Source organism: Trachemys scripta, chromosome 18 (genome assembly GCF_013100865.1).
Source record: "Trachemys scripta elegans isolate TJP31775 chromosome 18, CAS_Tse_1.0, whole genome shotgun sequence".
NCBI lineage: Eukaryota > Metazoa > Chordata > Testudines > Emydidae > Trachemys > Trachemys scripta.
In genome coordinates, this window is record NC_048315.1 from 2,151,220 (window position 1) to 2,168,920 (window position 17,701).

General features: G+C 40.3%; 1 protein-coding gene across 3 annotated transcripts in view; it reads left to right on the top strand.

The window, feature by feature from the left end:
* TAOK1 (TAO kinase 1) overlaps positions 1-17,701 on the top strand; it is a 93,229-nt gene that overhangs the window by 48,399 nt on the left and 27,129 nt on the right. For all 3 annotated transcript variants that reach the window (XM_034752462.1, XM_034752464.1, XM_034752463.1), the window contains exons 3-9: positions 2,393-2,464; positions 8,433-8,534; positions 10,941-10,986; positions 11,822-11,918; positions 12,752-12,865; positions 13,828-13,919; positions 16,770-16,863. In XM_034752462.1, coding sequence (XP_034608353.1) covers positions 2,393-2,464; positions 8,433-8,534; positions 10,941-10,986; positions 11,822-11,918; positions 12,752-12,865; positions 13,828-13,919; positions 16,770-16,863 — 617 coding nt within the window. The remainder of the gene's footprint in view (positions 1-2,392; positions 2,465-8,432; positions 8,535-10,940; positions 10,987-11,821; positions 11,919-12,751; positions 12,866-13,827; positions 13,920-16,769; positions 16,864-17,701) is intronic.

A 17,701-nucleotide genomic window follows, 5' to 3' on the forward strand; every position in this document is an offset into this window, starting at 1 on the left:
CATTAACATTTATTGTGCTATACTCATTCTAGGGGTACTTAAGAGATTAGTTGAAGCAATCTCAGCACTGTTAGCAATTTTCTTTGAGAACTCATGGAGGACTGCTGAAGTCACAGAGGAGGAGAGGGCATACATAGCACCTCTCTTTAAAAGGGGAACAAAGAGGACAGGGGAATCATAGACAATCAACCTAACTTAATATCTGGAAAGATATTGGAACAAATTATTAATCAATTTGTAATCACCTAATATAATATATATGGAGATATACCTATCTCATAGAGCTGGAAGGGACCTTGAAAGGTCATCGAGTCCAGCCCCCTGCCTTCACTAGCAGGACCAAGTACTGATTTTTGCCCCAGATCCCTAAGTGGCCCCCTCAAGGATTGAACTCACAACCCTGGGTTTAGCAGGCCAATGCTCAAATCACTGAGCTATCCATCTCCCCCCTTGAAGACAATAGAATTAAAAGTAATAGCCAACATGGATTTGTCAAGAACAAATCATGCCAAACCAACATAATTTCCTTCTTTGGCAGGTTTACCGACCTAGTGGATAGTGAGTGGGGGAGGTGTAGATGTGATGTATGTTGATTGTATAGTAAGGATTTTGACATAGTTCCACATGACATTCTTATAAACAAGCTAGGAAAATGTCATCTAGATGAAATTACTATAAGAGGGGGTGCCAAACTGGTTTAAAAAGAAGATTACAAAGATGAATTATTTCAACGGTTTGCTGTCAGACTGAGAGGATGTATTTAGTGAGGTCCTGCATGGGTTTGTCTTGGGTCTGGTGCTTTTCACCATTTTCATTAATAATTTGGATAATGGAGTGGAGAGCATGCTTATGATATATGAAGATGACACCAAGATGAGAAGGATTTGTTAGCACTTTGGAGAAAAAGATTAGAATTCCAAAAGACCTGGACAAATTGGAGTTTTGGCCTGTAATCAACAAGGTGAAATTCATTAAAGAGCAAAGTATGAAGCTTAGGAAGGAAAAATCAAACACACAAAAACTAAATGGGGAATTGCTGGCTAGACAGTAGTACTGCTGAAAAGGATCTGGGAGTTATAGTGGATCACAAATTGAATGAGTCAAGCATGTGATGCAATTGTGAAAAAGGCTAATATCATTTTGGGGTGTATTAACAATACACAGGAAATAATTGTCCTGCTCTACTCAGCACTAGTGATGCCTCAGCTGGAGTACTTGATCCAATTGTGGATGCCACACTTTAGGAAAGATGTGGACAAATTGGAGAGATTCCAGAGGAGAGCATCAAAAATAATAAAAGGTTTAGAAACCCGGACCTTTGAGGAAAGTTTAAAAAAACCTGGGGATTGTTTAGTCTTGAGAAAAGATGATGAGGGAGGACCTGATAAGGCTTCAAATGTGTTAAGGGCTATTTTAAAAAGGATTGTGGTCAATTTGTTCTCCACATCCACTGAAGATAGGACAAGGCTCAATGGGCTTAATCTGCAGCAAGGGAGATTCAAGTTAGATATCAGGAAACACTTTTAACTATAAGGATTGTTAAATTCTAGAATTGGCTTCCAAGAGAAGTTGTGGAATCCCCATCATTGGAGGTTTTTAAGAACAGGTTGGGCAAACCTGTCAAGGATGGTCTAGGTTTACTTGGGCCTTCCTCAGCATGGGGGGCTGGACTACATAGCCTCTTGAAGTTCCCTCCAGGCCTACATTTCTATGATTTTATAAGTTGTAAATAATGCTGGGCAAGAAATTCAAGAATCAGAATTTGAAAATAAACGTATGTCTCTTTAAGGCAAACACCTTCATTTATGTGATCTACTTTGTATCACACTCAACATTTATCCTCTCCCGGCAGCATCAGAAAGGTGGTGTCCAGTGTTTGCAGCTGATGTCAGAAACAGCTGAGTAATTTTGGCCATATGATATTGCAGGATATGTTCCCTTCTGTTTGGAGTGGAATGGGAGAGTGGGCCTTGATTTCACTTGTTCAGATTACTTATGGCAGGGCCGTGGGGAAGGGCAGAGGTTGGTTTAGAGAAGATCTATTCTGCTTCTTAAAATCAGAAAAAACACATTTACAGAGATACTCTTTAGTGTAGAAGCAACTTACAGAGAGCTGACGGATGCTGACAATAGATGGCATGAGTTGAGAATCACGTCCCACAAATAGGAGTGTGATTTTTTTTTTTAATTCAGTTTCTGAATATATCCAACATTCATCACCCCAGGGGAATGTATTATTTTAACTTTCTGTATCCAGGCTAACTATTAAATGATTAACGCCTTTTCACTACTTCTATTCCAATGAGAAATCATTCTGTGTTTGTTTTATTTTCTTTACTGGGTATTTTCTTTCTGATATGAGATATTGATGCTTCATGTTTTAATGTTACAGGCACGTGATGTGCGCACCAATGAAGTGGTGGCCATCAAGAAAATGTCATATAGTGGGAAGCAATCCAATGAGGTATGTGGACTATCTTGTATATTAAACCCAGATTGCTGTGATATTAACTGACTTGAATTAATCCAGGCTGTCCCGAGGGAGAATCTTTATATAATAGTTAAGATGAATCGGGGCATTGTGTAAACAGAATAAGTTTCTTTGAGCATTTTCAACATGCTTCTGACTAGTCTGTTCCTGGCATGTTATGCAGCATTTATTTCACCCAGTCAGGAAGAGCCATGTTTTATGGAACTGCATAATATGTAAGCAAAATGGTAAAATAAAAAATAGTTCGTATCAAGATCGACAGCATTCAGACTTAATAGGAAGCTGAGTTGCCTTTTTAGCCTTAAATGTTCCATTCTGATTTCCATTTTTTTTTAAAAACACCCTGTTGCTTGCTAGATAAAGGCTTGCTAGGAATGATAGCAATGAATACAATAGAGACATGGACTCAGAAGGATGCCTGCCTGTAAAATGTAATAACAGCAGATCAAGCAAGAATTTATCATTTTCCTAAATGGACTCTGCTGAACAATATCATTTTGAGGATCTTGAAAGAAAGAATGAAAGAGAAAGAGAGAAAATAATAGGAAATATGATAATTGTGGGGAGATTCTCCAGACTGTGGATAAGGTAGACTTTTAAGAGCCATCAATAAGGTTAAACATTAAATATTTTAATGGCAGTCCCCAGATTTTTTTTTCTTTTTCTAGAACACTCTAGCAGAGATCATTAGCTTGTACTTTGTGATTTTGAAGCTCCAATTTGGAAGCTTGAAAAGCCAGGGCTTGGAGTTGAATAGCTTGGTTGGAATGCTTCCTGATAGTGAAATCTAGTAGGTTATGGAATAGTCTCGTAGAACTGGTATAGGTGCTGTTGCCCAGCATGGTCAGAAGAAGATTTTTCCCTATGCTGTGTTCTCCTGTGTTGTAAGCAGTCCTGCACTGGCAAAGGGATAGATTACCTGACCTGACCTGACCTGACAGCACCTAACCTTTTGGTTTCCATGAACACAGACCTAGACTTGCCACCTGTACTTTGAAGAATTGAAATTCATTTAATTCTTTGGCAGTTTCTGATGCCTGTCTCTCCTAACCAGCCTCAAATCCGAGTTTCATAGCTAAACTTCCTATGTTTCTTATTTTTATTCTGATACTGCACTAACTTGTTTAACTGTGTACTGATGAAAGTATAATTTGTACCTACTTCTTGTCCTACTGTTTTTAATTACAATGAACTATAAATATTCTGTTCACATGAATGAAGTGAACTGTTCATGCTTCAGAAATAGGTTCTGATTGTCTTCAATGGTTGTGTATCTTTATTTTGAAGAAAAAAAGTCAGTTAAAACATTTTCTATTTTGCTTTTTAAAAAAATTATTTGAAAGAAGGTTTGCTCAGATTGTAATCTAGCCTATATACTGCAAATCTCTTCAAGGCACTACAGTATCAGTTATGCATTCCTTTGTTTTTAATAGGATTTTCTCATTGGCTCTGGCAGAGACCATCTAAAACAGGGGCATGCCTTGTTCCAAAACTAAATGGAGGGGCCTTTGAAGTATGTATGTAGTGCTGTGCTCTTGATTTGTTACTAGGGCTTGTCTGTGTGGGAAGGTGATACTGGTATAACCTAAAGTGTGAATTTAAACCAATATAGTTATACCAGTATAACTTTCCATGTGGACATTCTTATGTGTGCTTCATTTTGTTTTTTAAATGTAGCTTATGTTACTTGAGAAGAGGTTTAAGCTAAACCAAAAAAGCCAATCTTATATTGCAATAAGTGTGTCCATATGGGGTTTCTAATGATATAACTCTACAAGTATAACTGGTAAAACTTCCATGTGTAGCCAGACACTTGGTTAGTCAATAACCTGCCTGGATTGGCCCTGTTTTTGTTGCCTCTGGAAGCAGAGAACTGACCATCTGAATACTAGTTGATGTACAGTAAAAACTCTGTTATCCAGTCTTGTACCAACTGGTACACCGACATTTCTCATCTTCATAGAAACTCATAGAAAGTCTGGTTTATAGTCCAGTTGGCACAGGGTTGGCAGGTTGCTTACCTGGCTCCGAGTGGCTCCCCAGAAGCGGCAACATGTCCCTGCTGCTCTTAGGCGGAGGAACGGCCACGAGGGGTTTAGCGTGTGGGAGGGGATGCGGGGTGTGGGCTCTGGGATGGAGTTTGAGTGCGGGAGGGGGTTGGGGCTTGGGAGGGGTTTCGGGGTGCTGGATCCAAGGAGCGCTCACCTCAGGTGGCTCCCCACAAGCAGCGATGTGTCCCAGCTGCTCCTAGGCAGAGGCACGGCCAGGTGGCTCTGCGCGTGCTTCCGCCCGCAGGTGCCACCCCCGCAGCTCCCATTGGCTGTGGTACCTAGCCAGTGGGAGCTGTGGAGCCAGTGCTTGGGGTGAGGCAGGATGGGATGCTGCTTTTATACCTTAGATTTATCAGTAATGTCAACTCTGGCCTTCTTTAATTATAGCAGAGGACTTCTCAGGGGTCCCAAATATCTATTGAAGCCCTCGCTCCTTAGCTGAAGGGACAGGGTGGTTGAATCATTAAATACATCCCTCTCTGAAGAGTGTGTTAAGCGGGAATGTGTAAGCAAGTCTTTACAAATGCTAACAAAACAAGTTATAATTAATCTGATTAAAAACCAGTAGCGGAAGGACTGTTGCATGGATGTAATTCATAAAGTCCTGTGTATAAAAAAAGCCAGAATGGCTGAGAACTTAACAATTGGACATTAACACACCATAAATCCCAGTGATGATTGAACCTGGTGATATTCTAAACAAAAACAGCTCTCAGCCTGGCTTGTAGCTGTTTCCATTGCTTCTCGCTGATTCGACAGACACTCTAGGTTTCAGAGTGACATTTGGGTGTTTTGTGTGTGCTGATTGCGCTGATTTCTGTACAGGGGGATTGTGCAGGTATATGCTGCTGTGAGGTGCTGTGTGTATTGAGGGAGTTTATTGTGCCTGCTGTCACACAGGTGTAGCATTTGGGCCGAGTAATCCACCATCTGTGCGATCGCTCTCATACAACCAATGAAATTGTTGCATATAACTTACCTGTAGAATAAGGGTGGTGATTGGTTGTTACCTCTGAGATCACAGCGGTCTAGTATTCTTGCCATGATGTTGTGAGCTTGTTCTGGGTTGAGTTAAAATCCCATTGAGATAAAATGTGAACTCGTCCTCATAACTAAGTGTAAACCCTACCTCAGACAAATGGGGGCGAGGGTTCGCATGCTCGGGAGCTGTTGGTTCAGTATTGGCTTGGATAGGGGTATGCATGTGTGAGAACAGACAACTGAGAGAGAGGCAAGAAAGCCATGCAGGAGCCTGTAAGTACAGCGTGACCCTGGGACAAGCTAGAGCCAGCTTTTGGAACATGTGTTTCCTGAGAGCAGGGGCGGCTCTGTGTATTTTGCCGCCCCAAGCACGGCAGTGAGGCAGCCTTCGGCGGCATGCCTGCGGGACCGGCGGACCTCCTGACTGCCGCCCTCATGGTGACCGGCAGGCCACCCCCTGCGGCTTCCCGCCCCAGGCACGCGCTTGGTGCGCTGGTGCCTGGAGCCGCCCCTGCCTGAGAGGCTTGGGGGCTGTAAGCTAAGAAATTGCTCCTATCATTCCTGGTTGAGCTTCTGCATTCAGAGAGATTGGACTTTGTACGTTCCTCGAAAATAAACAAAGGGACAGCAATGGCGTAGAGACTTGCTGTAATGTGGCTGTACATTGCATGGGTATAACTGGTTAATTCAAAATGGCTGAGAACTTAATTGGATGGTAACAGACTGTTGAATCCACTGATGATTGAACCTGGTGATATGCTGAGCGAAAAGAGCTCTCAGCCATGCTTGTAGCTGACTCAACAGGCTCCAGAGTGACACACAGAGTAACAATCCTGGATTCTGATTAGGTAGATCCTATCTCACTCCCCTTTCAGTTGTTCAGGATTCAGTCTCCTTTAGTCTCTGTTTCTATGTCTATCTTTTATCGTCCTCATTTCTGTAGTATTTGACCACGCTTGTTGATGTTTAATTAGTTCCCCCTTCACCATAAGGTTTTCAAAGTAGACAAAATCTGAATTTTTGATGTGAAAAGCAAGCACACACAATTTTTTGACAAAACTTTCAAACTACCTTTAATCCATTATGTCAGAACAAAAAAGAGAAGGAGTCCTTTTTTCCTCCCCCTTTGTCGGTCACCTTTACTTTCTAAATTAAATACGATGGTTCTTCTTTTCAATTTGAACTTTACATGAATATAGGGTGACAGTTGGACAACTCTGTGCATAGGTGATAAGATGGAACTGTTGACATGAGGTGTAAAAGTACAAAGTCATTGTGTAAATAGAAGGCTTGAAAAATGTATTTTTCTGGTCTTAGGTATTCTCTCCATTCATGTTTTGAAGGTCTCTTTCTGAAGGACTCTTTTTGGATTTTGCCTTGCTGTATTTTGTTAAACTGTATTTGTTTTGTAGGCCTTGTTTATACAATTCTGTCTTGCATGGGTCCTAGAAAAGGTATTGGACCTGAGGGCTGATAAGACCCAAGAAATCAGAGAAATACCGTCTGATTTTAATATGAGGGAGATTTTTCTGCTTCTGACTAACATCAGAGCTGTTATTTTTTTATAATTTATTTGTGTCAACGTTAAAGGGACACTATGACCTTAAAATCTAGTCAGTTAAAAAAACGAGTTAAGTATCTTCAGGTGCTAAAATCATCCCTCTGTGTCCTTGCCCAGTTTTATTTTTCAGTCACATTTTCCTAATTTGTTAATATTTTTCTCCTCCGAAACCACATGTGCAGGGCAAACAAAAGGGGGCTGGCTGACGACTCTCCAGGGGAAACAGTGAAACTGACTATGCACAAAGTGCTGTCAAATGCAGAAAGTGTGGGGGGGAAACTGAGATTTTTTTCCCCAGTCCTAAAGTTACAGTGATGTGAGGTGCAAGGTGGGTGAGGAAGTAATATCTTTTATTGGCCCAGCTTCAGTGGGTGAGAGAGAGAGAAACTTTCAACCTTACACAGAGCTCTTCCAAGAAGAAGCTTGAAAGCTTCTTCTCTCGCCAGTAGAAGTTGGTCAAATAAAAGGAAATCTTACCCACCTTATCTCTCTCATATCTTGGGACCAACACAGCTACAGCAACGCTACATACAGTAATGTGAGGTGTTACTTTTAACAACATCAGATAGACAATTTGAAGACTGAAAGTAATCTTTACATTGGCAGCGTCCCTTTAAGAATATATTGTCATAGAACATAACTCTGTTTTACATTGGGGTTTTTTTTGCTTGTTGAAAATTATTCACTTATCAGTAAGTAAGGTAATTTAAACTGCTATATGTAAAGATTGAAAGTGATAAAGGAGAAATGATATCGAGGACATAGTCAAACAGTTGGTGAGTGGCAAATTAAGGTTGACCTGAAGTAATGTACTTACTAACAGGGTTGGTCTTTACACCTCCCCGACTACCTTTAAGGCAGCTGGCAGTGACAGAAGGTGATGGCAGCAGTCCTGACCTCCTTCAGCCTGTTGTGTGTGTTCGACTGGCTGGGAAAACTGTGTTCTCTAAGAAGGGAAAACTTCATTTTTGGAATATGAAGTGTGGACTCTGCAGGAGAGCTCAGATATCAAATGTTGTGGTGTTGTGTTCTGCGCATTCGTGTGTATAAAATATTACATTAATTGAGAGATCTTTGCCATAAAATCTAATTCCTTTAAATTTTTATTCTCTAATAAATAAAATTGTAAAATGTGATACTTTCTTGTTGCAAAGTTGAGCAGTATGAGCCATGGTATTAATATAACTTTTTTTGAATTCCAAACTTCATATATTTTGAGGAGGATGCAGGTCTTCCCCCGCCCCTATCCCCCGTTTTGTCTTGGTTAGGTTGCTTTTTCTCTCCCCCGCCCCCTTCTTTTAAGTAACAATTTTGTAAAGTTTCTTCCTATTCTTTTTCTTTTCCACAGAAATGGCAGGATATTATTAAGGAAGTCAAGTTCCTACAAAGAATAAAACATCCTAACAGTATAGAATACAAAGGCTGCTATTTGCGTGAGCATACAGCATGGGTAAGCTGCTCTCCACTCTGCACTTCTCTTGTTTTGGTTGAGGGCAAATTTAAGTAAACACTTGTCTCCAGCGGGCTGAAGGGGAAGGCACCTGAAATCTCTGTCTCCTACAGAGACTGATAAGGAAAAGGTGCAACTCCCAAGATGCTTAGAAATATGCAACCAGGCTCAGTGGATTCTGTGAGCCATGTAAGGCAAGTCCAGAGACCCTGAAAACTTTCTCCTCCCTTCCTGAAGGGGTGTATTGATATTAGTGCCCAGAACTCATTTCATTGCTGGGTTGTTAAATAAAAAACAAGTACTTGGCCATTTGATTCTTGCTTGGAGGAGAGGAAGAATGCATTTCATTAATTTTCACTGCATTGGAAAAAAATATGGCAATTTTATTTACTGTCTAACAATATATCTGATGTCCCAGTGAGCTATTAACTGTGGTTCAGTGTTTTACATTTTGACTGTGTTCCATATATAACTGGTTCATTCTTTTAAATGGATAGTCAGATTATAAAATTGTATTTTTAAAATCACTTGTTTTATCACAGATTTTTTTTAAATTCTCCCCATTTGGACAGTCTAATTTACTTTTACCCATTTTATTTATTTTGCCTTTTCATTTTTACACCCTTTGGATGACATAAAGCTGAATAATCAATTTCACTTTCTGGCTCTTATGCACAATACCAGTAGTCTCCCAACCGTGGGGCACCCCCCCTAGGGGTGCAGTGAGGCCCCAGACAAGCCCTCATGGGGGGGGGGGGTGGAGAGGGAGCACTACCCAGTCCTGCTCTGCTCCCAGCTCCACTCTGGCCCCAGCTTCAGGTCTAGCCTCAACCTCAGCCACAGCTCTGCTCCTGGCCGTGGCCCCTGGCTCTCACCTTGGCCCTGCTCCCAACCATGGCTCCGGGTGGGGGGGGGGGACACACCGGGGGGGAGGGGGAGAAACGGACAAAAATGTTTAGGGACCACTGCGCTAGACTAGTGCTGCAGTGTTTGGGTTGCAAACATTATGTGCATATACAGTCAAAAAGCCTTTCTTCATTTGAATTGCTCATTGCATATATATATTTATCTACATACAGGAAGAAGTTGCATATCACACAGTTCATTGATAAAATTGCAATAGTTCAATATCACAAAACAGTTGTGTATTAGATTATATTAATGTGTAAATACTATTCATAAATCAATATCCGTAGTACTATAAGACCTATACAATATTTGTTTACGTTTTTGAGAAATCTGATTATAACAAAATTAATCTAAATACAAATAAATGGTTAGCTGTAAATAATATGATAAAGTTATTGAATATAATTTGAGCATTCCTGGTAAGTAATTATGTACTCTATTTATCTCTTTTGTATATAATTTGCTGTGGGCACTATTCTGCCCACTTTACTCTGTGTGATTCTTTACTAAAAGACAGGTTTCAGAGTAGCAGCCGTGTTAGTCTGTATCCGCAAAAAGAAGAACAGGAGTACTCGTGGCACCTTAGGATGCATCCGAAGAAGTGGGCTGTAGTCCACGAAAGCTTATGCTCTAATAAATTTGTTAGTCTCTAAGGTGCCACAAGTACTCCTGTTCTTCTTTTTACTAAAAGAGCAATTCTGTTCATTTCAATGGGAATTGTTCCTATAGTAAGGTTCTGCTCAACATCAGTAAGGGTGGTAGAATAGGGCCCTATGTTAGGAATAATATTAGATTATTGTATCATCATATTTGGAAGCTCTAGTTAGGCCTAGTCTACACCAGCAAAGGTTTGCGGGTGTAGCTAAGATGCTATATCAGCAAATCCACCTAGTGTAGATGCAGTTTATACTGACAGAGCTTTTGCTGGAAGAGCTTATACCAGTGTCCTGAGAAAAATACTCTATACCAGCAGAAGCACTTTTATACTGATATAACTGATCTACACTAGAGCTTTTGCTGGCATAGCAGGTCTTTAATCACACCCCTATTCAACATTGCTAAACTGGCAAAAGTTTCTAGTGTAAACCTCACACCATTCTACTACTGCTTTTATGTTCTAAGGATACATCACTGAACACGACCCTTGCCTTATATACAGTATGTAATTCCCTTTTCTTCTCTTTTCCTTATCAAAGATGTATAGTATAACTAAGTTTGAGGGGAATTTAAATAAAAATATGGAAACACAGCTGTTGGGATTGTTTTGTAAAATCTGTTTTTCCAATACCTAAATTATCTTGGGCCTAGGCTTATTTTTCTGAAGGTCTGAGAGATGATGGTTTTTTCAGCCAGAACACAAGGCAAATTCCTGTTGTAAGATTCATAGTAGGTGAATGAATGCTGGATCACTAACTATTCACAAGCCGATGAAACTAGTCACCATGTATTTATCGCTAGGTATTCTGTAATACATTATTTTGATTTCTCCCCACACAGCTTGTTATGGAATATTGTTTAGGATCGGCATCAGACTTACTAGAAGGTATGTCTCAAAGATTTCTTGGATTATAAATTTCTCAGTTTCAATCAAACAGATTATGGATCAGGGTTGTTCTACAGTGTTCAATTATTTAATTATTTTGGGGGGTGGGGAATGAAAAATTGCAATAGCTCAAAATTTTACATATCTGGGGTATTTTTATGTAGTGTATAGCTTTCCTAGGCAAACAATTTGTCTTCTCTTACTATCTTTAAATAAGTCTTCAACCATCTGTTTGTATTCCTTGAACTTGAGATTCTCCTTTTATGCAGCTTTAGAGCTTCATTCTGCAAACCCTGGCTGTCAGGCATAATGCTTAGTGCCAGGGGTAGTCCCACTGACTACAGTGTCACTACACCCAGTAGCAAGGGTTTGCTAAATGAAGCATTTTGTTAGTTACCTTCACTTCCTGTCAAACTGTTTGAGATGAGCTACAGAATAGTTCATTTGGCCTCTGGAAGAATTCTGGGAGAAAAGATTTGTTGTAATTTTTTTTGTTGAGGTTCATTAATGTTAAATTAAATGTTCATCTCAAATACCATTGGTAAAATGGTCGAAAAGCTGACAAGAATTTAGATGTGAATTTAGCAGTGTGCCCTTTTTTTGATAGAATGAGTAGCTGCAGTGTTATAGTAGAGGATTACATCTGATTGCAGATTATATAATATATTTCCATCTACGAAACTGGGTATGCGCTTCTCATGCAGGACATAGGCCTCTTAAAACTAGAACTTATAGTTTTCTAGGTCTGTGTTTACATTTTTGAAAGTATTCGCTGAACATTGTAAACTGTATTGTTTTCTTTAATAATGAATTTCAAACATACTCTTTCCTTAAGTTCATAAAAAGCCATTGCAAGAGGTGGAAATAGCAGCAATTACCCATGGTGCTCTCCAGGGACTAGCATACTTGCATTCTCACAATATGATCCATAGGTAAGTACTTACAGAGTTACTGTGTCACACACTTTCAGGTAATTTATCTTGTTGTTTGCAGCCTGATCACCCCAATGATGGAAATGACATTTAAGATTTGTAAGTAGAGATTTTTTTATTTTTTTTTTGCAGTGTCCATATTTCTAGAATTAGTAATTCACAATAATTCTAAAATGCCAGGAAAATCCCCTTATCTTTTATATCTGGTTTACTATAGTAGTGACTTGAATTTGCTGTGCTTTTCCCATTTGATATGGTAGAATTCAGTGGTGATGCTCATCCCTTGAGGCACAGAACACCAAGGCTGACTATGCACATAGTTTAGCTCAATAGCTTTTTGGCAGCTTCAGTGTGAAAGTTGCTTGGTATTTTTTCCCATAAAGAAAAGTAATAACCCTCTTAAAAACTAGCTTTATGTAATACACACACAGGGGAAAATGGCAATAAAGGAAGTCAAACAGTCTAAATAATTTTTTACAAGATTCCTGTCACATTTTGGTAGGAATAAAATGAGTTAGTTTTTGGAATTATTAAATTTTTTAGTAGAATGTCTAAAAAGGGGAGCTAGCCATCTCTTATGGTTGATGGATGGATTGCAGTCATGGCATTTAAATAATTCTTGGTGCTGTTAGAAGTCACTGAAATCTAAAGTTGATTTTTCAAGACACTAAACTAGATTCCAAGATCAGGCATACTATTAAGACTATGACTCCTCATTACTGAAACTCTCGTACAGGGGTCAGTGTGTTCTATCATTTGAACCTGTGAATGATGGCACACTCCATTGTGGCTGTCTTATGGATGTAATAGTAATGTTTGTATTCCATAACCAGAGATATCAAGGCAGGAAACATCCTGCTGACAGAGCCAGGCCAGGTGAAGCTTGCTGATTTCGGATCCGCTTCCATAGCATCTCCTGCCAATTCATTTGTGGGGACGCCATATTGGTAAGGAAAGTTTTTTTTTTTTACACACCTGTGGCTTCAAGAAGTAACATTTTTTGGTAGGCTGTCTAATTTGTTTGGGCCTTACTAAAATCCATGTTTGAGACAGTACATTTCTGTTGAAATCAAAATGTACATTGCAAATATAACATTAAATGCTATCAAAAGTTTGATCTGTTAAGATTTTAAGGAAAGGACAGTTCAGTGCTCTCCTATGTGTGTATAATACTTTTATTTACTTTTCATAAATTGTATACATTTTGCTATTATATTTACCCTGACTGTAAGTAGCTATAGTGATGTTCCTGAAGCAAATATGTGCATGCTTTATTCAACCAATACCATGATTTGAAACGTCAAACGTTCTCATGGCATCTGGCTGCTCAAATGACTAAAGAGGGTGTTTTTCATAGAAAAGGCCAGTTTGATTGAACAGAAATCTTTGCAGACATCTTGTATGGTTTGATCTTCTACATCTAATCTGTGGTGTATATACAGCTTCACTCAAAGTTGCCTTGTTTTGTTACTCCCTTGGACGTATGTGGCACCAACTACTGTCAGAAATCAGTATACTGGGCTGGATGGACCATTGGTCTGACTCAGTGTGGCTGTTTTTTATGTTCATGTGGTAGTTGCATCACCAGTATTGGTTAGCCAACTAGAGTATTGGAGATGTGGATGGAGCAGGGTTGTAATGCTCATAAATGTGAAGAGCTGGGTAGAGGGCAAGAATGCATTGTGTAGGCTTTGCCACTTGTATTGCATTCTGGAGTTCACCAAGTTAGGATCCAAATTCAGACTGAAGTGACCCAGGCATATGCGTGATATCCTGTGCAATGTTTCTTTCCATCTTAATAGTTCAAATTAGTCAATTTGTAACATGGCCAATTATGGAGTATTGAAATGCTTATGGAGTATTGTAATGATTGTGTAGAATCTTATGAGAATTTAATTTTATGTTTTAGGATGGCCCCAGAAGTAATTTTAGCCATGGATGAAGGGCAGTATGATGGCAAAGTAGATGTTTGGTCTCTTGGAATAACATGTATTGAGTTAGGTAAGCCATCTTCCTTTAAAAGTACTAGACTACCTGACAGATTTTCCTCTGTGTCCAACTTGTGGTGTTAATGCTGTAAAGTATATTTAATTTCTACTAAAAAGAATGTTTAAACTTCATTCTGTGAGTCTGAATTGTTTAACCCTGGAGTGTATTGATCTGAGTTACCATGCACAAGACCTGTGCTTGCTTCCTTGTTCTGATGGCTTTAGGACATGGTCTTTAGAGTGAAGTGGTAAGTGCGTTATCAAAAATCAAGAGTAAGTTTCCAGTTTCATGTTAATTGAACTAGCGTTTTCATTACACAAAGGAAGAGATTTTTATAGACAAGGAAAACAGCAAACCCTCTAGCACTTACGGCGTCTACGCTCTGTGTGGGGCCAGTTAACCTTTGAATGAAAAAGCATGATCCATACAGAGAAAAAATTACAAAAGTAGATCTTAAAGTACCAGAATCACATATGGCTTTAAAACTGAAAAGCAAAATGTTAACTTCAATATTTGTATACAGAGTAAAGTTTCCTTGAGGCGTCCTATGTTCATGAAACTTGGTTTAATCCAGAGGTGGGCAAACTTTGTGGCCCGAGGGCCACATCTGAGAATAGAAATTGTATGGTGGGCCATGAATGCTCATGAAATTGGGGTTGGGATGCAGGAGGGAGTGAGAACTCTGGTTGGGGGTGTGGGCTACGAGGTGGGGCCAGAAATGAGGAGTTCAGGGTGTGGGATGGGGCTTTGGGATGGGGCGGGGGGGGTGGAGTGTGTGTTGGGGAGTGAGGGCTCCAGCTGGGGGTGCAGGCTCTTGGGTGGGGCTGTGGATGAGGAGTTTGGGCTGTAGGAGGGTGCTCTGGGCTGGGACTGAGGGGTTCGGAGGGCGGGGATGGGGATCAGGGCTGGGGGAGGGGGTTGGGGTGCAGGAAGAGCTGCAGGCTTCGGCTGGGGGTGCAGGCTCTGGGGTGGGGCTGTGGATGAGGGGGTTGGGGTGCAGGAGGGTGCTCCGGGCTGGGATTGAGGGGTTCGGAGGGCGGGAGGGGGATCAGGGCAGGGGATTGGAGCATGGGGAGAGGCTCGGGGGGGTACAGGCTCCGGGCGATGCTTACCCCAGCAGGAGCTTGAGGGCCGGATTAAAACGGTTGGTGGGCTGGATCCAGCCTGTAGGCTGTAGTTTGCCCACCCCTAGGTTAAACAAACAGCTTCATAGCTATATTCAGGGTGTGTTGCCACACATGAATACATTTATCTGGAAGATCTCTTAAGGAAGATTTGGAATAATTCAGTCTTGAAGTATTAACACCCTTACCCAGGAAATAAATCATGGCACTGCAGTTAGAATGGGCTACTTAAAGCAGCATGTCTGCTTAAAAGGGTTACAGGTGCGTGACAGTTTCTTTCACCCTAATGTATAATATTTTCATGATAAAGATCCAACTTAATAATAGCACTTCGATACCAATGCCCCCTAAAGTAGCAAAGTTATTCCTTCCTCCATCCCAGCGTAACTGGGGCTGTATTAACTGCCTTGTCATATCTTCTTGTTTGTTCTAAAATGTCATTGATTGAATGAACAGTCTGATTGGCTCGTGAACATTCTCAGAAATACCCTAATCCATGTGAAACACACAGTTTAGCTAAAATTACTGTCTAACATTCCAGGCTGTCAACTTCATTTTCTTCCAGTACATAAAAGAGACTCCTTCAGAGTAAAGACTTTTGTTGCCAATATAAAGCAGCTTTAAGGGGCGTGGCTATCATGACATAATCATGCTCTGAGTGGGCTAGAAAGGTTTGGCTGGTTCCAGTGTCCCAAGAAAGCAGTTAGCTCATGGTGACCACACCCCTTTTGTGCCTTATTGCATACTGATTTTCTGCATTATGAAGTGTGCTTGCTTTTTTGTATGATTTTTGGCTCAAAGGGGGGCATCATCCCTCAGTTTCAGAGTTCTGGTGAACTGGTGGGGCATGAGGCTATTTTACTAAATCCCAAAACATGGAAGAGTGTCCATTAACATCCATCATATATATTATTGTGAAGTACTTGGTGGGAGGCAGAGAGGAGAATGTATGTATGCCAAAGCACCAGCTGAAAAGAGGAATTGAATCCTATGTTAAAAAAAATTATTCAGTTGCATTTTCCCCTGGGTATAAATGTCATAATTTGAACTGTTTCCTTGGAATGTTTGCAGTGAGCTTCAGTTTTATAGTTTTACCCAGTAAACATTCTGATGAACCTTCTATTCTGTTGTTTCGGTGAGATCATCTCCTTCCTTATTAAAATTTCATACTGTGTTGGTCCTATGAGACTACACAAGCTTGCAAGAGAAAGGAGAGCCAGAGAATCTACCCTCAAAATAGTGAAGAATTTGCTTGTTATTGACTGAACATATATATGTTCAGTCAGTGAAGTATGTTTGTGACAGTGTCAGTAACCAGCTTTGTCCACATCGCTACCATCCGATTGGATTTTGAGTACTTTTAGGTTTTAAAATAATGGTGTAACAAACTGGCCAGAGCCCATATTGTGGCTCTGCAGCCACTGAGTGTGGATCTTATTGCTGGTTTATGTATATTTTGGTAATTTAGAGTGAGTGCGCCACCATGACGACCCAAAGAATTTGAAAGCTTGACAAGACAAGACATTTGATCTTCAAAGAGCTTTCATCTTCTGCAGGGGTAAAACCAATGATAGGAGCACATGGCAGCACATCTTGTTGCAGGGTTAGGGTTGGTTGGGGGCTCCATGTTCAGGCACTAGTGGTCCTACTGTTGTGGTTTTATAAGCAATGGGAATAAATTAAGGGGAAAACTATGAGACTATTTCTCTATATAAAAATTATTTTCTTTTATGTATAGCGGAAAGGAAGCCTCCTTTGTTTAATATGAACGCAATGAGTGCCTTATATCACATAGCGCAGAATGAATCCCCTACACTACAGTCTAATGAATGGTGAGTATTACTGAGAGAGACGTGTTGTAGGGACTTGCTATAAATGGAGTGCTTTGTCATGCTGAGTTCTTGAAATGGCTGGATTCCTGTTGGGAAGATGTGAGCTGAAAGGGTGATAAGTAGGTGCACTGTACATTTTATGTGCACAAAATTCACCACTGAATAAGTGAATATTTTAGAGACTAGGAATGCAGCAAATCCAGAAATGGAACAGACTTGCTGTAAGAACATAAAATCCCACGGTAAGGCATGTGTCAGTAAACATTGGAAACCTAGAGGTTAGCAGCAAATGATTATTTTTATATTATTAAAAACAAAGTTTATGAAACCCAAATCTTGGTTTGTGGAACCATTACCTCACTGAAGAAAACCACTGATTATGTATTTGCCGTTGTTACATCGAGTTTGCAAACACACATAAAATAGTCACGTTTTGTGCCTCCTGGTCCTGAAAATTTTCTTTTGAATCAGCATACAGATGAATCAATTTTAAAAGTAAAAAACTTGGTAATAATTGTCACGCTGTCTGCAGTGGCTCATGACCATGAGTGCCTACCCCAGGGCAGACACCTCAAACTGGTGGTATGTTCTAGATTTAGAGTTCATCAGGTCAGTAACAAATGTGAACTCCTGCATCACTATAACAGTCTGACCATGGAGTCACAGACAGTCCCCTTTGATTCTCCAGTCTATCTTGCCACCCAAACAAACCGGACTTAGTGATAAAAGATTGAATACACCAAAAATCACGCCACATTTGGGTTGCTTCCAGGCACAGGAGACCAGTCGCCTACCTCAGATCAATTAGTATCAATTAGACCCCTGCTCCTCCTCCTTT